The 21,227-nt window shown below is 45.3% G+C and overlaps 2 protein-coding genes across 10 annotated transcripts in view; one reads left to right on the top strand and one right to left on the bottom strand.

The window, feature by feature from the left end:
* The first annotated feature begins 3,034 nt into the window (after positions 1 to 3,034).
* On the top strand, positions 3,035 to 15,574 carry NEDD8 (NEDD8 ubiquitin like modifier). The gene is made up of 4 exons (XM_068126683.2): positions 3,035 to 3,183; positions 10,497 to 10,544; positions 11,541 to 11,623; positions 15,099 to 15,574. Exons 1-4 carry the CDS (start codon positions 3,166 to 3,168, stop codon positions 15,181 to 15,183), a joined length of 234 nt encoding a protein of 77 aa, XP_067982784.1. The 5' UTR covers positions 3,035 to 3,165; the 3' UTR covers positions 15,184 to 15,574.
* Positions 15,575 to 20,368: 4,794 nt separating this feature from the next.
* The window catches only part of LOC137434049 (uncharacterized), an 81,833-nt gene continuing 80,974 nt past the window's right edge, over positions 20,369 to 21,227 (bottom strand). For 7 of the 9 annotated variants that reach the window (XM_068126679.2, XM_068126675.2, XM_068126680.2 and 4 more), the window contains exon 12: positions 20,369 to 20,955. In XM_068126679.2, coding sequence (XP_067982780.2) covers positions 20,758 to 20,955 — 198 coding nt within the window. In that variant the 3' untranslated portion in view covers positions 20,369 to 20,757. The remainder of the gene's footprint in view (positions 20,956 to 21,227) is intronic. The other 2 variants (XM_068126672.2, XM_068126678.2) reach the window with 2 other exon arrangements.

Raw genomic sequence — 21,227 nt, 5'->3', positions numbered from 1 at the left:
GGAATTAGTCGACGCAGTTAGTTGATGCAATTAGTTGCGATCGCAGTTGACTCGCACATGAACGCGTCGTCAGGGCCTTTGTTTGCCCTCTAAGATGGCGTGGCGATTGGTTGTTAGGTGCATCGTGACGTCAATGCATAAGGTCCATCGTCACCTGTAATTCGGTGCAATACTAGACCACAACACTCAAAAAAATGACAGCAAAATGCTATGATAATATAGGCTACAAAGTCATGACAGTATTTACATGTAGGCTACTATAGGCCTAGCAAGGCTAGGGCTAGGGGCTAACATTAGCATGGTACTTAGGCCTGCATGACTTAGGCTAGGCCTGCATGCATTTTCCTTTTTTTTCACAATACTGATCCAAGATCAAGAGGCTGTGCCGAGTGTGCCGTGTGTTTAAACAGTTATCGGTTATGACCAACAGAGAGTACTTATTTTGACTTTTTTTTTTCTATTCCGGAACTTTTATGCCGGTGAAGGTGTTGAAGTAAAAATCAAACAGGGGCCTATCATGAACTTGAGTTCAGCCAAACTACTTACCGATTAAATGTAAATTTTGATCCTTTTCCCGAGATATTGGTGCAACCAAATGCTGCACACAGTGGCATCCTTGAAAAAAATCACACTTCTGGCGAAAAGATGGCATAAAATATGTCAAAGTACGCTGAACACCTGATGAACGAACTGACTCGTTTCAAGTTTCGCGGGGCGGGGGGAGTGTCACACCAACATGGCCGCCAGACTGCTTCCGGTGACTTCATTAGCTCGCGTGGGAGCGATAGACGCATTGTGCGTCCAGGTTTTTTATACACGTCCATGGCTTGAGTGCTTAAGTCACTTAGCGAGCGCGCTACACAAAACATCGGAACTGAACACACCCCGTTCATAGCCGGCGAAGCCGGTGTTGTCAATGAACGCGTACGTATTATGTTGAAAAACCAGATTATGCTGGATCCCTTGGCTTGAGAATTTCGAAGCTTTGACGCACCAAATCGCTCAATGGGGGCTTGCCGATGTTCAAGGAGTTGTTCAATAGTTCAAAATCTTGCGGATGCAGAAGTATGCATAACAAATTGAAAAAAGTTCAACAGGAGTTTGTTTCACCCGTCTTTGTTTGATTCACATTCTTATGCGCCTCTAATTTGTAATTAAAATATTTTAAGACCAACCTCGTTATCTTCAACGAAAATCGTCACCAAACACCGGAACCAATGAGATTCGAGCATTTGAAAAATTATTTCAAAAACCAAATCACTCAATGGAGGCTGCCATATTCCGGATGCGGAAGTATGCATAAAAAATTGCGAAAAAGTTCAATCGGAGTTTGTTTCACTCATCTTTGTTTGATTCACAATCTTATGCACCTCTAATTTGTAATTAAAATACTTTAAGACCAACCTCGTTATCTTCAACGAAAATCGTCACCAAACACCGGAACCGATGAGATTCGAGCATTTGAAAAATTATTTCAAAAACCAAATCACTCAATGGAGGCCGCCATATTCCGGATGCGGAAGTTTGCATAAAAAATTGCGAAAAAGTTCAATAGGAGTTTGTTTCACCCGTCTTTGTTTGATTCACAATCTTATGCACCTCTAATTTGTAATTAAAATACTTTAAGACCAACCTCGTTATCTTCAACGAAAATCGTCACCAAACACCGGAACCAATGAGATTCGAGCATTTGAAAAAATACTTCAAAAAAGCTTATTGCGCGTTTCGGAGGGTGAAAACGGCATGAAATATTCTAAAATTGACAAAGAATTATTTTTTAGAAATCTCGCGGCCGTAGGGGATAGTTTTTCACGGCCGGAAATATCCGAAGTTGAGACGGAATTCACCGAATTAATCAAGAAGTAAATTTTATCAATTTTAATCTCATCCAGAATGCAAATGGTGTCATTTTAGGTCTGAATTTGTGAAATTTTGTGAGCTGACCAATCGGCGATCAGCTTAGGTCAGCCAATCAGCGCCATCGACACGGTTTGATTAACGACAGTCACACATTGCCGTTGAAACGGCGCTATCGTCTGATCTGTCGGCAGTCGGCACTGATCTTACTGCAAGCTAACTTCTTCTGGTGGAGGAAGCCGCCGTGCCCGGAGAGAACCAGTCCTGACAGCGACTGAAGTTAGAAGAATACACACATACTGTGAGAACGTATATTAAGCCCAGTTAAAATTTCTTCAAATAGGCCCTAAGCTAGCACATCGTAGATTTACTTCCTTAAGCTTCTTGTGACATTTATTGTATTTAGGTACAGGGGTGGATCCAGGCATTTTTTTTACGGGGAGGGGGGGGGGGGGGGTGCATGTAACCATAGCGCTGGGGGGGGGGGGGGGGAGGATAAAGGGGGGTCTGGGGTCCTCCCCCAAGAAATTGTACAAAATTGATCGTCAGAAACGGCATTTCGTGCGTTCTTGGAAGTTTCTGCAGTTCCTTGTGTTCTTCCCTGGTCCAACAGTTCAGCACAGCAGATTTGCACGGCCTGCACCCTCAGCCTGGATCGAAGGGGGTTGGGGGGGGGGGGTGCGCACCCCCTGCACCCCCCCTGGATCCGCCCCTGAGGTATTGGGGAGGACTGTCTGCTCTTCTCTTTTACCAAGTCTTACCAGGTACAGTACCTACTACACCTACCAACTACCTAACCTACTGATGCCATAGTGATGGGTAAAATAGTGGCAAGAGGCTTTGGCTGCGCCGGCTCATTGCGGCTTTGCAGTCGGGTAATAGTATGACGTCATTCTATGACAAAATAATAATCGTGCATGAAACAAATTCTAAATCCCATAAAAATTACATCATCAACAATTTCAATAATTTACAACAAAACATCAGAAAATACAAATAAATCTCTGTAAACACTATATCAACCGTTTAAATGTAACAAACTAGGTTTTCTCTCCGCTGTGATTGGCTGAAGCAAGGACAATGCTAAAAGTTGATTGGATAGCTTCCGCTGCAATTTTAGCCAATTATATCGCAAGATATTGATTAGCCAATAGAGATTGGCAATACAACGAGCCAGCGTTGGTTTCGACCAATCAGCGTTGGCTATAGGGGCCTGTGCCAGTTATCAACAGCGTGATTACTTCACTGTACATACTTCAATAGGGGAAACCAGTGAGTGTTCATTATATCCCGACAGTACATCCCAGAATGCTGATTAAAGTAAAGGTACGATTTTATTCCTTTTGCGAATGTCATTTCAGTAATAATACTTTGTGTAAGGAAAATATCGTTGACAAGGATTATGTTCAGAGCTAGAGTTCGGGATCGTACTGGTAGTATAGTACGAGTAGTAGTAATAGTACGAGTAGTAGTAATACTAATAGTACGAGTAGTAGTAATAGTACGAGTAGTAGTAATAGTACCAGTAGTAGTAGTAATAGTACGAGTAGTAGTAATACTAATAGTACGAGTAGTAGTAATAGTACCAGTAGTAGTAATAGTACCAGTAGTAGTAATAGTACCAGTAGTAGTAATAGTACCAGTAGTAGTAATACTATAGTACCAGTAGTAGTAATAGTACCAGTAGTAGTAATAGTACCAGTAGTAGTAATAGTACGAGTAGTAGTAATAGTACGAGTAGTAGTAATAGTACGAGTAGTAGTAATAGTACGAGTAGTAGTAATAGTACGAGTAGTAGTAATAGTACGAGTAGTAGTAATAGTACGAGTAGTAGTAATAGTACCAGTAGTAGTAATAGTACGAGTAGTAGTAATAGTACGAGTAGTAGTAATAGTACGAGTAGTAGTAATAGTACGAGTAGTAGTAATAGTACGAGTAGTAGTAATAGTACGAGTAGTAGTAATAGTACGAGTAGTAGTAATAGTACCAGTAGTAGTAATAGTACGTATAGTAGTAATAGTACGACTAGTAGTAATAGTACCAGTAGTAGTAATAGTAATAGTACCAGTAGTAGTAGTAATAGTACGAGTAGTAGTAATAGTACGACTAGTAGTAATAGTACGACTAGTAGTAATAGTACCAGTAGTAGTAATAGTACCAGTACCAGTTCTAGTAATAGTACCAGTACCAGTAGTAGTAATAGTACCAGTCGTAGTAATAGTACCAGTAGTAGTAATAGTACCAGTACCAGTAGTAGTAATAGTACCAGTAGTAGTAATAGTACCAGTAGTAGTAATAGTACCAGTAATAAAGTAAGGCTATCAGATTTCAGGAAGGCAAACCTTGAAGTTGAAAGTACGAGTTCGAGGTGAGAGTTGGGTGATGTAGATTGGGAGAGGCTACCAAAAGGACAATCATGATCAGATAAATGGGAAACATTCAAGGAGCGAATGTGTGGAGTGCGGAGTAAGTACATTCCAATCCAATGAGGTGCAAAACTATATGCAGGAAGAGAGTTGGGGGTGGTTGAGCAGTGAGGTAAGGAAGAGGCCATGGTGGTTGAGCAGTGAGGTAAGGAAGAGGCCATGGTGGTTGAGCAGTGAGGTAAGGAAGAGGCCATGGTGGTTGAGCAGTGAGGTAAGGAAGAGGCCATGGTGGTTGAGTAGTGAGGTAAGGCAGAGGCCATGGTGGTTGAGCAGTGAGGTAAGGAAGAGGCCATGGTGGTTGAGCAGTGAGGTAAGGAAGAGGCCATGGTGGTTGAGCAGTGAGGTAAGGAAGAGGCCATGGTGGTTGAGCAGTGAGGTAAGGAAGAGGCCATGGTGGTTGAGCAGTGAGGTAAGGAAGAGGCCATGGTGGTTGAGCAGTGAGGTATGGAAGAGGCCATGGTGGTTGAGCAGTGAGTTAAGGAAGAGGCCATGGTGGTTGAGCAGTGAGATAAGGAAGAGGCCATGGTGGTTGAGCAGTGAGATAGGGAAGAGGCCATGGTGGTTGAGCAGTGAGATAAGGAAGAGGCCAGGGTGGTTGAGCAGTGAGGTAAGGAAGAGGCCATGGTGGTTGAGCAGTGAGTTAAGGAAGAGGCCATGGTGGTTGAGCAGTGAGTTAAGGAAGAGGCCATGGTGGTTGAGCAGTGAGATAGGGAAGATGCCATGGTGGTTGAGCAGTGAGATAGGGAAGACGCTATGGTGGTTGAGCAGTGAGGTAAGGAAGAGGCCATGGTGGTTGAGCAGTGTGATAGGGAAGAGGCCAAGGTGGTTGAGCATTGAGATCGGGATGAGGCCAAGGTGGTTAAATCCTATAGATATTTGTACAATTATTTGCCAGCTTGTTGGTGCTGAGCAGTGAGGAGATGGTGGGGGAAATCTCATTAGTCTCCTTTATTTACAAAGCCTCCAATATCGCGATGGCGTTCTCATATGGCGGACACAGTCCGCAATGGAAAACGACCAAAAAAAATTGCATTTTCCTTTTTTAAATATAAAGTTGTCTGTTGTTGATGTGGTGCAGGCATGATGGGCCGAATGGCCTCTTGCATCAAATTTCCATGTATATTGTGCGACTGTGTTTTACATGAGCCCTTAATTAGGTCAGGGACCAGTGAAGTTACCATGCACCCCCGAGAACAATTTTTCATGAGTACAAAATTGTTCAATGGGATAAACTGAATGGAGAAAAAAAACAAGTTTTCAGAAAAAAGAAAACCGCACTCATGTCCAAAGGAAGCGTTTCAGTTTGGCATTTTTAATATGAAATAGGCAAAGCCTAGAAACGAACGAAACCGTTCATAATTACCCTTAAGAATTTTCCCTTTAGAACCCATAATCTTACTATAATTCACCAAAATAATGTCCGTCCGTCCGTCTGTCCGTTCGAAGGTACCGCAAAAACGGCTGAACCGATCGCAACGAAATTTTGGGTGGGTAATCCTGGGATCTCCAGGATTAAAATAGGCTATATTGTTTTCCCAATTTTCCAGTTTTTCCAAACACGATGGAATAATATTGTTATGAATTTGGTAGAGCAACATCTAGAGCTAGGTAGATCTGTATAGGTAGGTATTCGACTGTCGTGACAGGGACTCTACATGTAATAAGTTCTTGATGTTTAGGCGTTTGTCGGGGTAATATGTATGATTGTGGATCTACCTGGAGATTCGGGTGTTAAATAGTGAGGGATTAAAGGTAACGCCCCTGTGAGTTTCACCTAGTAGTCAAACCTTTGTCCATTATGGCACTCCAAACCACATAAACATTAGTTAGGTCCTTAGCGCAACATTAAATAATTCCTTTCCCTGACAATGACTTCGGAACAAACGGACAGGAAACCAGGCCAAAACCACCGCCACAATTGGCCGCCACCGTTTACACCTCCAAGGCCTACAAACCTCGCCTGGCACGTGTTATAACACAAGGACCGCGGGGGTCGGGGACGGGAGAGTGGAGTGATGCCGCAGAGGGCGTGACCTGGGCGAGCCGGCGAGTTGGGAGGCTTTTTATTGGCTGAGTGCGCCAATGTGACGTCATCGGCCAGAGATATTAGCGACGGTCGGACGCCATTTTAGGGGAGTTCGTTGGCACTGAGGAGTTGGCAGCTGGCACTTGGCACTTGGCAGTTGGCTGCCAGCACTCCCGCGCCAGCACTTCCGCAGAGAGTCGAGTCAAGTGGAGTCGTTTGCTTTGTGCAGCCCTGCGTGGGACCTTTGGAGCAAGGGAGCTCGTGGTGTGGGTGTGCCGTTGAACCGACGAGGCCTGGTGGTGCTCGGGGCCGTGGAACTTGGAGCGAGGCGTGCCGTGGGACGAAAGGAGCCGGGTGTTGGACGGCGGCCACCAAGACGACAAGGACGAGATAAGGCCGTACCCGCGAATACACTTTGCATAAAACTAAAAGACGTGTTATTTTCGTATTCATCTCCCTCGTATCGTGTTTGGAATCTGTTGTGCGTGGGATCCCAATTTAGGCTTATTAGAGTTATTAGTATTACCGGCGCGTGCTTTTTTCACTGTTATTACTTTTCAATAATAAATCCTTATATTATTTTCTGTATATATCTGAACGCAGTCTCCTGGGTGTTGATTTTAATAGATAAGGCTGCGGAGCTTGCTGTGTCCGCCATTCCGCGCGTTTAACTTTGTGTTGATTTGGAATCCGCCATTGAGTTTTCGCCTCGGGAGTGTAAAGCCTCGCAATCGGCCATCCGCAACTGTGGTGTTAATCGCGGTTGCGTAACAATATTTACCGATATGAAGAGTTATGTGGCTTTTATTGAATTTCTACAAATACTGTTTAGATTTTGATGAGAATTATGAACTTGCCCCGAATGCGGCAGTGGACAGATTACGGCAATGCGCAGGTTTGATATTATCCCAATACAACCGTCATTTAAAACAGTATTTTGTTAAAGCAGCAATTGATGATTGGAATCGCCATTGACTTGGTATGGAACAAACGTACCCGTTTGTTTGCCAACGGGTACGTTTTTCATGGAAGTCCTTCACGAACTTGCTGTCCAGGTCTGACGTGTGACTGAAGGTGCTACAGGAATGTGGAATTTATTGGTTTCATGCTTTAGCATTCGCCGTTTCTGCATTGCCTGTTTGCTTCTGGCCTCACCCGTGCGTAGCATATACTAGTAATTATAACACGGTGTTTGTTCAATTTATCAAGGAGGAAAAACCCTTTGGGAGAGGGAAGGGGGGGGGGGGGGGAGGGTGGCGGTGCTAGGAGTGATAGATTGATGGGAGGTGGGGAAAAAGAGATAGATAGATGTTGGGCAGGGTCATATATAGATATACTGTATGTGGGGTGGGGATGGGGGAGTAAGATAGATAGATATGGGAGGGGGGAGAGATTGATGTCTGGAGGATGGGGAGAAAGGGATAGGTGTGTGTGTGTGTGTGTGTGTGTGTGTGTGTGTGTGTGTGTGTGTGTGTGTGTGTGTGTGTGTGTGTGTGTGTGTGTGTGTGTGTGTGTGTGTGTGTGTGTGTGTGTGTGTGTGTGTGTGTGTGTGTGTGTGTGTGTGTGTGTGTGTAAGAGGAAGAGAGAGAGGAAGGAAGAGAGGAAGGAAGGAAGAGAGGAAGGAACCTGTTGACGTGGATAGAAAATATCACTGGTATAAATGAGGAACTTGCATGAAGTCTTTGACTGGAGGGAAGAGTGTGATTGAAGAGCCTCTGGGAGGCATTGCACAACCCTGGGGGTGGGGATGGGGCAAAAGTTTGATTTGCATGGTGGGATTTTAACTAGGAGGGGGTTACTGGAAAATGTGTGTCGTGGAGTTGTCATTGTTGCATTGTCCCCAGACAGTTCTTTCAAACAAGCCCACAGCACGAAGACCGCAGCATGGAGACCGCAGCCTGCAGCACTGATCAATCTCCTAGCAGTGGCCCAGAGATCCCCGACATCCAGGATGGTGTACCCCCGCCTTCACAAAGTCAGGGCCACGACTGAGACAGAGCGAGAGAGACAGACAGAGACAGAGAGAGAGAGAGAGAGACAGAGACAGACAGGAGGGAAAGACTGCTCGGCACTCTAACCGTGACGAGTCCGGGCAGCAGGTTAGAATGGGGAAGATTTGGCACCCGACTTGCGATCGGTGGGTGGAAGGATGGGGGGGGGGGGGGGGGGGGGAGGTACAACCACTGTGAAGAGACGTCCCTGATAATTGCATTCATAAAGTTGTTGGGTTTGGTTTGAGCAGTGGAACGTAGACTGGAGGAGAAGCAGTTAAAACAAAAGCTGGTCACGGCTGTCTGTGATGTGAAGGCATGACGTGTTGTGTGCTGGCATGACGTGTTGTGTGCTGGCATGACGTGTTGTGTGCTGGCATGACGTGTTGTGTGCTGGCATGACGTGTTGTGTGCTGGCATGACGTGTTGTGTGCTGGCATGACGTGTTGTGTGCTGGCATGACGTGTTGTGTGCTGGCATGACGTGTTGTGTGCTGGCATGACGTGTTGTGTGCTGGCATGACGTGTTGTGTGCTGGCATCACGTGTTGTGTGCTGGCATCACGTGTTGTGTGCTGGCATCACGTGTTGTGTGCTGGCATCACGTGTTGTGTGCTGGCATGACGTGTTGTGTGCTGGCATGACGTGTTGTGTGCTGGCATGACGTGTTGTGTGCTGGCATGACGTGTTGTGTGCTGGCATGACGTGTTGTGTGCTGGCATCACGTGTTGTGTGCTGGCATCACGTGTTGTGTGCTGGCATGACACGTTGTGTGCTGGCATGACGTGTTGTGTGCTGGCATCACGTGTTGTGTGCTGGCATCACGTGTTGTGTGCTGGCATCACGTGTTGTGTGCTGGCATGACGTGTTGTGTGCTGGCATGACGTGTTGTGTGCTGGCATGACGTGTTGTGTGCTGGCATCACGTGTTGTGTGCTGGCATGACGTGTTGTGTGCTGGCATGACACGTTGTGTGCTGGCATCACGTGTTGTGTGCTGGCATCACATGTTGTGTGCTGGCATGACGTGTTGTGTGCTGGCATCACGTTGTGTGCTGGCATGACGTGTTGTGTGCTGGCATGACGTGTTGTGTGCTGGCATCACGTGTTGTGTGCTGGCCTTATTTTGGGAGATTCTAGTAATGTTGAGAGCATTCGATTTGACAGCATTCATAAGAGACCAGTAATGATGGTGTGTTCGCTGCAGGTGAGAGCTGCATTACATTGAGCTACCGCCAAAGGCCTTGTAGACTGTGAATAGCTGTGATTTTTCCAAGGAAAGATTTCAATCTATGGACGACTCTCAGTCTGTGGCAAGTTTTATAGGCCAGATTTGCTCTGTGGTCGGCCCAGTAGAGGTCATGGATGTTGGGGAGGAATACTGCACAGCTTCCATTGGCTTACCATGAAGATAGATCGGTGGGGGTTTGCTTGACAATCCTGAGGGTGCCATGTTATAACATTGGATACATTTGGGAAGAAGGGGAATGAAACATCCTGCTATCCTTGTGAAATTATTGGCGTGGTGCATGATGGGTGAAGGAAAACTCTGCACTTCATGTGCAGACTCTGCACCCCACCCACATCATACAATTTCCTTTGATTTACACATTATATCCATGCCTTGCCTCTTGCAATGACGTGTCCTTTATTTCCAAGCTGTACCTGGTGTTGGCCTAATGGTTTAGGGCGGCGGGCTTGGGATCCTCAGGTCCTGAGTTCGAATCCCGTTGAATTAACGCCAAGTGAGGGTTGGCTCAGCCTGTCATCCTTCCGAGGTCCGCAAAATGAGCACCAGGTAACTGGTTATGGAGAAGCACTGCATTAGCGGCAGACGCGCCCACAGAAATGATGCAACCAGCAGCCGGGTGGCTGCACACGAACCACGCACCACATTTCCAAGCTGATTAACAATGTTCCAAAATCTCTTCATATGAAAATGAAAACCCCATTCTCGTTTTCCCAATCCTTACAATTTTCAACAAGATATCTCTGCTTTGAACTGTGTTGAATATACTTTGCCAAAAACTGTCATTATTTTTTTTAAATCTCTGCCACCGAAGGTGTTTCCCCCAAAAGTATTTAAAATGGTGCCGATTGTAATAAAATCCAATATTCTTATGAAACCTTGTGGTTTGGCTGCAGACTGTCGATGTTTTTCATTTCTCATTAAATATGATGAACTTCACTTCCTTTTCAGACTCTGACTGGGAAGGAGATCGAGATCGACATTGAACCTACAGACAAGGTACTTGTGGTCCTTTCACCTTCTATCATGTGCATCTCTTAACTGGACTCTAACGTAGTCGCAGTTGTGTTGTTCTTCTTCTTCTTCTTTTGTACGCAGCTCATGGCTGTGGGTATCATCATCATTGGGGTGCCGATGTTTCTACTGATGCAGTGCCCCCCAGTAGGTTACGGCAGGAATTTGTCATTTGTTCAAGGTGCCGACGACAGCTCGCCCTACTCTTCCCGAAGGACACCATGGGATGCTTTATGTCCACCGGCTAATTTTGACAGACGGGACCCCTCGTTTAATGTCCACCCAAGGGACATGTCCACATGTCCACACATTGATGAATCGCCCCGCATGTGAAACATCTGGATGACAGTTTATAGCTGGGTCGGGATTCAAACCCAGGCTAGATAGTTTGGGAGTGAGTGCACGTAGCTCCTAGGTTATCCTGCCAGCCAAGGGGTTGTTTGTTATTGTTCATAAACTCAAAACATTGATAGGTTAAGCTTTCTAGATCTTTCTAGACTTGAGCCTTCTAGATCCTCTCTGCATATGGACCGTACAAGTCCGTGGCACAGGAATCGTTTCTCTTTGAGGCATTATGGGTTTGCTTGCTGAATGAAGAATTGTACTTTGTCCCAACAACTTTGCACCATTTGCAATGCGATGAACCTTCGCCAAAGCTCGAGGTTATTCGCGGAGAATCTCCCCTTGTGACTTTTCAATGACGGATCATTTCCGGTTTGTGCAGTGAAGCTCAGGGTGCACCCCTTGTTTCGTTGTTGCTCTGGTGTTTCATGAAAACTGAGCACCGTGCCTGCTTGACGACTCTGTGTTCATCGATTTGTACCCTTTAAACATTTGCTGGGAATGCGATGCAGCTTCCCTTTATACCCTCTCTCCCACTTCCTCCCCGTACCCCCGCACCCCCACCCACCAAGACCCCCCACCCCCACCAAGACCCCCACCCCCGCCACAAACTTCATCTCAATTCCCTATCTTTGGCAGGTGGAGAGGATCAAGGAAAGGGTGGAAGAGAAGGAGGGAATCCCTCCCCCACAACAAAGGCTCATATTCAGTGGAAAACAAATGTAATTAAGCATTCCACACAATCATATGCATGGATGGTTCCTCCTAGAGTTTTGACATTTAATTGATGGTTCCTCCTAGTACCTAGTACACCCATGAATGAATGAATGATCGTTTTAAGGCCATTTTTCCCCGCTAGAGCGGGGGTTAGCCTTGCGGGCCCCATGACAATCATGGTTCCCTGTTTGAGGCAATGTTTTTATGGCCGGATGCCCTTCCTGACGCCAAACCTTAGTCGCCTCTTACGATGCGCAGGGATACGGTGTACCTATTCTCAGCCGGGGTACACACCGTGATCATTCATCCCAGCAAGCTGGTACTCAATTTGCCGACCTCGGAAGGATGACAGGCTGAGTCAACCCCCCTGGTGTTAATTCAGCGATCCACCAGGATTTGAACCCAGGATCCTAGGATCCCAAGCCGGCACCCTAACCACTAACCCATGAATAACTTGTAAATTGCTGAAGGTTTTTTTATTGTTTGCTTTTAAACCAAACTTTGTACAAAGGTGTATTATGATGCAAATATTAATTGATTCGATTTTGGGGTCAAAGGTCATGTGACCTTTCTGAAAGTGACCTTTCTGCGATGAAGCTAACTCCGAGGGCCTTTCACTTACTCACCGCAGGCAGGTTGGTGGTCTTTCTGTCTTCTACCGACTCCTCTCCGGCCTTGCTCCCCCAGCTCTCTCTGGGCTCTGTCCCCCAAATATTCCTACAGGACGCACAAGATCTGCCAGCAACCCTCTTATGGTTAAACTGCCAAAATCAAGACTCTCTGCTCACATTCACTCTTTCATTCCCCTTTTCTCCCGCCTCTGGAACAAACTCCCCCACTCCCTTCAATCCCACTCCTCCCTCCAGGTCTTTAAAACAGCTGTTCACCACCATATCTTATCTTCCCCCATCCAAAACCTTGATCTTTTCTACCCCTGCTAATTTCACCCCAGATACACTTTTTTTTTGGGAAATTCCAACTTCTTTCGTGGAAGTCCTTGCAGTGTCCATATGTTTTATACCTCGCCCACCTCCCCCCAAGCCCTCTCCCTCCCACATTTCTCCCGATGTCCCTGCTCTCAAATGTTGTGTTTGTGTCCTTCCCCCTCTCTCCCCATCTTGTCTACCGCTTCCCTTATTTTGTGTTTTATGTGTTGGTTTGACTTTTTGTGTGATTAATGTTGGCTCTTTCACGAGCCTCGATCTTGTATACAAAAAAAGAGGGAAAAAAAGGAGATTTTCATTGCCGCGAGTGATGAATTGTCAACTGCTGAAGGGATTTTGGTCAAACTTGGCCCAACTATTATCTGTAATTAATGCGAAGATGAACTGATAAAAAATTGGTTTCAAAAGGTCAAGTGCCCTTTTAATTGGAAATCTCTGACTGTTGCAACATATGAATCACTCGAGAGATTTTAACCATACTTAACATGCGTATGGACTTTAATACAAAGATGAACTGATTCAAATTTAGATTTAACAGGTGTAAGGTCAATTCTCACGTGCCCTTTGAAAATCATTTTGCAGACCATAAATTGAGTCTTCCTCGCGCTCTCTCCCTCGTGCTCTCTCCTTCGCGCGCTCTCTTCCTCACGTGCTCTCTCTCCCTCGCGTGCTCTCTCCCTCGCGTGCTCTCTCCCTCACGCGCTCTCTCCCTCACGCGCTCTCTCCCTCACGCGCTCTCTCCCTCGCGCGCTCTCTCCCTCGCGCGCTCCCTCTCTCTCTCTCTCTCGCTCTCGCTCTCTTCCTCAAGCGACTTTTAATTTCTCATGTGACCTTTCTAGGCCATTTTTCCCCACAGAGCAGGGGTTGGCCTTTTTCGGGCACCGTGGTCCCCTTTTTTGAAGCAATGTTTTATGGCCGGATGCTCTTCCTGCCGCCAACCCTGTTGGTCGCCTCTTGCGACACACAGGGAATTACCAGTGAACTGGTACTCAATTTGCCGACCTCGGAAGGATGACAGGCTGAGTCAACCCCCCTGGCGTTAATTCAGCGATCGGGGATTCGATCCTAGGATCCCAAGCCGGCACCCTAACCGCTAAGCCAACACCAAGCTTTGTGACATTTAATTGAAATCAAACATAACAATGGGTTGACCTCTAACATGGGCAGAGGTATGTCCATTGACGCATTCACATCAAATTCTACTTTTTAGTCTGTCCTATGTTGGATCGATGTCCATATGTGAACAATTAGTGTAAAATATTGAATCAAAGATAAGAATCAAAGTAAAATATTGATAAAAACATTTTAATATCTTCCCCCATCCAAAGCCTTGATCTTTTATACCCCCGCTAATTCACCCGATCCACTTTTTTGAAATACCAACTTCCTTCCTGGAAGTCCTCGCAGTGTCCATGTGTTTTATACTTCTCCCACCTCCCCCCAAGCCCTCACCCTCCAACAGATCTCCCAATGTCCCTGCTCTCAAATGTTGTGTTTGTGTGCTTCCCCCTCTCTCCCCATCTTGTCTAACGCTCCCCTTATTATATGTTTTGTGTGTCTGTTTGATTTTTTTGTGTGATTGATGTTGGCTCTTTCACGAGCCTCGACCTTGTACACAAAAAAAAGAAAAAAAAGTAAATATGATAAAGATAAATATAAATAAAAGTCACTACCAAAGTAAATATGGTTTGGGGGCACTTTAAAATCAGGCATGGCCCATTTAACATTACAATCCTAGTTGAGGCCATGTTAAGAAAACTGTTTGTAGTTCTGGTCACTGTTGCATGTCTTGCATGATTGCTTAGAGGTATGCGCACACACACCTTTGAGCAGTCTATTGTGTGTTCGAATCTCGACCCAGCTGTAAACTGCCACTCTGGTGTTTTGCATGTAGGGTGAGGCATCAATGTGTGTGCTGTCCCTCATAAGAACGTGAAGCAGGAGGGACCCGACTGTCGTTGGTGGACCTTAAAGACCCATGGTGTCCTTTGCGAAGAGTAGGCTAGCTAGCGCCAGCACCCTGGACAAATTCTAAATTCCTGACATGACTGCTGGGAAACCACCCAGCATAATTCTAGTCAAGCAACTAGCGCGTACGTTGTCGAGTTTTTGGTACAACTCATCATCTCGTCAATTGCTCACTGTTCTCCTTATGGTGATTGTACCATCCACTGCCATTTTGGCTCGAGTACGTGACTACCTAATGAGATTACCAATGTGCCAAGTTGGGGACTTGTTAATAGCTGTGGGTTTATATTAATGTTACTTTCACTACAATCATCCCTGTTCAGCGTTATTTCTTACATGTATTGGCTTGTGGAAGGCTTGGAGTAAAACTTCAGTGATTAGCTTAAACATGTTTCTCCGTACTCTATGATTCAAACTAAATCCTTTTTCTTTTTGCTGTCTATTACTTCATATTCTTGCCAATCTACCCTAATACATTGGTTTCATTTTTTGTTGTTATTGATGATCAGACCTTTTAAAATAGCAAAGCCTAATCTCCACTGCTAACCTGTTTTACTTTGTCCATTAGGAATGATGAAAAGACCGCTGCGGATTACAAGATCCAGGGGGGATCTGTACTGCATCTGGTGCTGGCTTTGCGGGGTGGGTGTTGACATCTGGTGCCATTAGTTAACCGTCCTCGATGAAAAGCTCGGCCACAGCACTTGGCCTTTACACACTATGTTCCCACTAATATATAGCCCTGCCCTTCGTTGTCCTTTCTCCTGCCTATTACTTTCGCTGTCTCCATCTTAACACCTTTTCTATCGGGGTCTGATGTTGCCCTCATCCTCTCAATTTAATTTTTATTTCCAATTCCAACCCTGTTCTTCGTTTCTTTAATTCACCATTTTCCAGGCTTTCGCTGCTTTGTGGAAATTTCACCAACTCTTGTCTCTCCGTCCCTCGTGTGCGGCCAGAAAGTAGGTTTTTTATTGTTGCCATCTTGGTATTCATTGTGTTGGATCTTTGCTTTTCATGTTGTATTAAAGTACATTTGCTGTATTTTTGGTGTCTGGCATTATTATTAGTAGGGATCCAATCCTTCCAGGATGGATACTTATTGATGTTCTTATGTTTATTAGTATTACTTGCAGAAAAGCCCATCAAAAATGACGGCCCACCCAAAAAAAACAAATAAAAGCCCACCAATTTTTTCTTTTCTTCAAATATGCCAGGTCAATGTGTCCTTGGTGGTTGTAGTAATACAATCCGAGATGGTTTCATTCCAAACCAGTCACCAATGGCCGAAAGATCCGAGGGTTGCTAGAAATTGGACATTGTCTGAAATACCCGAATGTGGATCAGGCCTACAAAATATTCACTTTTGTTTTTGGAACATTTAATAGGGCACTTATTAAACAACAGATAGCTAGATATTGTGGTTATCTGTCATGATTCAGAGAGTATGCCAACCCCACGACTAAGTGGAAGAAACAACTGTCACACAAATCTGTAACACCATCTCTGCCAAGCTACCAGCATTGGACGTGGGTGATTTGAGTGGTGATTGAACACCTGTGTTGGTGTGCTGGCTAACATCACCGCCAATTTTTCTAATGCCTTGAACAAACATTGGCACATCACGGGGTTGTGGTCAAGTTTCATTGAAATTATGTGTGTAGTTTCAGAGAAAAGAGCAAATACCTACTTTGGGCCCCACTACCTTCACCCTCCTGTAGCCCCCCCTATGGCCAGATTTTTAGCTCACCTGGAACGAAGTTCAGGGGAGCTTATGCGATGGTGCGTCATCCGTCTGTCAATCTGTAAACACTTGCAACTTCTTCTCCGAAACCGCTGAAGGGATTGTGACCAAATTTGGCCCAAATGATATTTGTTGTGTTGTGACTAAAGTTTGTTCACGGCATTAAAAAAAACATCGGGGTTTAAGAGGGTCCAGGTTTGATACATAGGGCTGCCGAAGCAGTTTCCTGGCTATTGGGCACAATCCTGGATGGGTTGCCACTCTGATGAAGGATTCTCATTCATCCTCGTAAGCTGGTACTCATTTTTGTTGACCTCGGAAGGATGGTCAGGCTGAGTCAACCTATCTGGTGTTAATTGAATGGAATAACAAGGGCTTGAACTCAGGGCCCTTAGATCTTAAACCAGCCACCTTAACTGTTCAGCCAACACCAGGCTTGTATAGGAGTGACTCAACCCTTAATCCGGCCGGAGCGTCTCGACATCATGTTCCGACATTATCCCCGCAACAATGTATGGTGATTGTGATGTCTGTTAGTCTCGTCAAAAGGTGAATGTGCTGTCTGTTTGTTCATTTATAACTTTCCAATTGTGTTCACTTCCCCCCACTCCTCCCCAAAACGAACTACAAAATTACAAAAATAATTTTAAAGGATAATAATAGATATTTTGCCATATTTTATTTTTCTTCAACGGCCATAATTATTGCTACATACTTTGTTACGTTTGTAGCTGGCGAAGCCGATGTTGTCAATGAACACGTACGTATTATGTTGAAAAGCCAGATTTTGCTGGATCCCTTGAGAATTTCGAAGCTTTGACGCACCAAATCGCTCAATGGAGGCCGCCATCTTGCGGATGCGGAAATATGCATAACAAATTGAAAAAAGTTCAATAGGAGTTTGTTTCACCCGTCTTTTTTTGATTCACAATCTTATGCACCTCTAATTTGTAATTAAAATACTTTAAGACCAACCTCGGCCCACACGGGCCTGGTTATCTTCAACGAAAATCGTCACCAAACACCGGAACCGATGAGATTCGAGCATTTGAAAAAATATTTCAAAAACCAAATCACTCAGTGGAGGCCGCCATCTTCCGGATGCGGAAGTATGTATTAAAAAATTGCGAAAAAGTTCAATAGGAGTTCGTTTCACCCGTCTTTGTTTGATTCACAATCTTATTCACCTCTAATTTGTAATTAAAATACTTTAAGACCAACCTCGTTCCCCGGGCCCACACGGGCCCTGGTTATCTTCAACGAAAATCGTCACCAATTACCGGAACAATGAAATTCGAGCATTTGAAAAAATATTTCAAAAAAGCTTTTTACCACATTTCGGACGCTGAAAACGGCGTCAAATATTCTAAAATTGACGAAGAATTACTTTTTAGAAATCTCGCGGCCGTAGGGGATAGTTTTTCTTGGCCGGAAATATCCAAAGTTGAGACGGAATTCACCGAATTAATCAAGAAGTAAATTTTATAAATTTTAATCTCATCCAGAATGCAAATGGTGTCATTTTGAACTAGGTACCTACTACACCAACCTACTACCAACTACCTAACCCACTGATGCCATAGTGATGGGTAAAATAGTGGCAAGAGGCTTTGCCTTCGCCGACTCATTGCGGCTTTGCAGTCGGGTACTAGTAGGGGGTAGACAATGATTACCTTAGAGCAAGGTAGGACTGAATAGTTCAGCATGGACCGTGTGCCGCGAAGAAGAAGAAACCTCAATGTATCATAAGTAGGAAATTTGTGTACACCGTATGCCGTGGAAGAGCTTGTATCTTCGTCCCCATGAGAGGGGTGTGCTTTGTTAATTAGCGAGGGATTATGGGTAAATTAATCCCCTGTATGTAATTGCCTCTAATCTTTTCCTGTGTTCCTTATGACATCGCACTACACACCATAGACAAACCAAGCAATCGACACCATAATTAACACTAAATAAAAACCAACCAGAAACAAGACATTGATCACTATCGCTGATAACACCGACTTGGTGAGTACACAGGCACAGGCAGGTTTGTGAGGCCACGCCTTGAAGAGCAGTGATTGGTCTGGGATTTGATTGGCACAAGGACTGGTAGGATGGGACTCGCTGACAGGAGTGGAGACGGAGATGGAGACATCGTGGGATGACGTCAGATCCTCAAGTACAAAATAATTAGAGCGGCGGACATTTTGTCTCGGGTTCTGGATCTGGTGGTGAATGGTCGTGTGCTGACATTTTGGGCTTCTCGTTCTGGATCTGGTGGTGAATGGTCGTGTGCTGACATTTTGGGCTTCTCGTTCTGGATCCCATAGCGAATGGTCGCTATTGCTCTTGCACACGGAAGCTTCATCACGAACGGTCATGTTCCGACATCTTGATAGTGATCGTGAGGAGCAACTGCGAAACGAGACCTGCGGTTTCGCGAGCAGAGACGAGTGGATGGCGCGGCCTGTTCGCTTCGCACACAAAGCCAGGAGTGAGTGGAGCGAGCAGCGAGGCCTGGTTTTCGCACCAACGAGCTGCGCGGCAAAGCGTGTGGTTCCCGCCAAGGCCACGACGATCTTTGACGATTCCTGACGAGATTGAAGAACAGCTTAGAGCTAAGTGCCACAAATCAAAGAGCTGAGAGCAAATAATACTTTGTCTGTATTCGGGTCTGTGTGGGAGCGCTCCAATTAGGAATTTAGTTTTATCATGCATTTTCTTTGTTATCGGCATTTTGGTTAATAAAGCCGGCATTTTCTTGTACATTGTAAATCCTTTGTCGGTTGAATTAATTATTGCAGGTTTGAAGACTGCCGGTGGGATCTGTGAAGGTAAGCTTTTCGGCCTCCCTCCCCGCGCGTGTAACGTCGGTCTGCCATTGATTTGAACGCCTCGGAGTGTTAAGCTTGTTTGGTCATCTGTGTCACCCTGCAGTGTTCACCAGAGGGTAGTTACATGACAATACTTATGGTGTTGGCCGTGGGAAGTTTTGGCCCGTCTTTCATGAACAGGCTGGCCCGGCCTGATGTTTGACTAAGGTTAGGGCAGTAATTAGGAATTTGGCCAGGGTGCCGACAACAGTTCACTTGCTCTTCACCATCAGCTTTGTCGCAAAAGGACACTTATGGAGACAGTCGTCAGTACTGTGCATATTTATTTCAAACATATGCTACATCCATCATTTCGTGTTAAAAAATAAATGCCCTTTTTTTTTTTTTTAAAGTCTGTCCAAGACAAGAAAAGGCACTTTGGTTTCAAAATGGGCGAGCAGTACGCAGAGTGGAAGACTAACTTTGCACAATGTCTCATAACAAGATTCCTCCATTCCAAGCATCACGTCTCCAAAACGTCCAACAGCACCAGGCAGTGTCAATCGCTTCATTGTCAGGAAAAAGGCACAACTTTTTTTTCTTTTTTTTGTCAAAATCCTGTACAATCTACAAATCGTATACATTTATGATTTTGAGCTATCCTCAATTTTCCAACACAACTTGGTTGCAAAAACAAATAACCCCGCTATCGAAATACAAAATGCTGTCGTGTGCATGTTCACTGTAATCTGGGAAAAGCAAGTCACCATTCGGAGTATCAAAAGTTGCAATAAGTACATTAGTGCATTGAGCATGGGGCATTGGGGCATGCAGGGGTCTCCGCAATGCCAGAAACCCTTTCCCTATCTTCCTGCTTATTAACCCCCCCCCCCCCTCCCCAAACCCCCAACATCCCCCCACCCCCATTCCTTTTTCACACCACTCAGTATGCTCCAGAATCAATAAAGTAAAACAGCAGCATTTCCATGACTTATGGCAAAACATTGGAAGGAAGCAACAAAAGTGTCCAAGATAAGACACCGACACGGCGCATGGCCAGCTCCGACACGATTACCTGTTGCACAAGGAATCACAAGGAGTTAACTGTGTTTGGGAGACGTTGATCCACACAGTGAAAGAAACGCCAAATTAGCAGTGCCCCTGGTGTAACAAACACGTAAAGCTAATTTATCTCAGTTTTTACCACATATTGGAAAATTCCCCCTTCCCCCCTCCCCCCTCCCCTGCCCCCTTCCCCCCCCCACCCACAAAAGAATAACGAATCTCTCAGACAACACGTTAAGTAAATGGCTTTTTAAAATATAAGGCTTTATAATATGATGTGCAACACATTTACACCGTTTCATGAATATAACACCAACAATTGGCGATCAAACAGGTAACAGCCTGAGCAATTTGAACTGTTCTTTCTGTCTCGCGTACAAAGGCCTCTGCGACGCACACCGAGCTCGATGCGGCTTTGTTTTGTTCCACACCTTGGTGCTGGTAGTGACATTCACCGCATTATCAGCATAGGTATAAATAAGGCAAAGTGTTAACAATTGTCACTTCACCCTACACAAGTCCAGATTATCACTCATTCGAAGTGGAATTAAGGCAGTGGCTGTGAAACGGAGCAAGAAACTCCACCTGGGAACTCACAGTAACTCGTCAGGTGACCTTGCGAGTCAGGTACTCGCCACTCCAATTGCCTGAACCTCTCGCGTCTCAATGAAGCTTTTCAGACTGGCGATTGAACAGCAATCCTCGTCTCCATCTCCACCCTCGTCCGATAGCCTCTTCATCCCATCCATCGCCGGCTTTCCTGACGGGGCCGGGATGTTGCACCTAGACGCCAAATCTTCCCCGCTTGCATGTGGGCTTACCTGGTGGATTAGGTGATTGTTAAGACGCATAAGAATTAGGTCGTTGTGGTTTCCGTAAGGTGGCAATCATACTAAAATACGCAATTTCCTGTCTGTCTGTCTGTGGTTGATGCATTCGGTCGTTATTTATCCAATCCTAACCAAACTTAACAATGGGACCAAGGGTCATAAGACAAAGGTTAGAGCTTAGAGATACTTACTCCCCCCCCCCCCCTCCCCAAGTTCTGAAGGTGGGGCAAATTATTAACACAAATCTAGACAGTGTGGCACCG

Source organism: Myxine glutinosa, chromosome 10, assembly GCF_964187855.1.
Source record: "Myxine glutinosa chromosome 10, kmMyxGlut1.1, whole genome shotgun sequence".
In the NCBI taxonomy this organism is placed as follows: Eukaryota; Metazoa; Chordata; class Myxini; order Myxiniformes; family Myxinidae; genus Myxine; species Myxine glutinosa.
This window is presented reverse-complemented; position numbering and strand designations above follow the sequence as displayed.

Coding starts and splice junctions, on each gene's coding strand:
- NEDD8 (XM_068126683.2), top strand. Junction 10,545..11,540: donor ACATTGAACCTACAGACAAG/GTACTTGTGGTC, acceptor TATCTTTGGCAG/GTGGAGAGGATCAAGGAAAG. Junction 11,624..15,098: donor ATATTCAGTGGAAAACAAAT/GTAATTAAGCAT, acceptor TTTGTCCATTAG/GAATGATGAAAAGACCGCTG.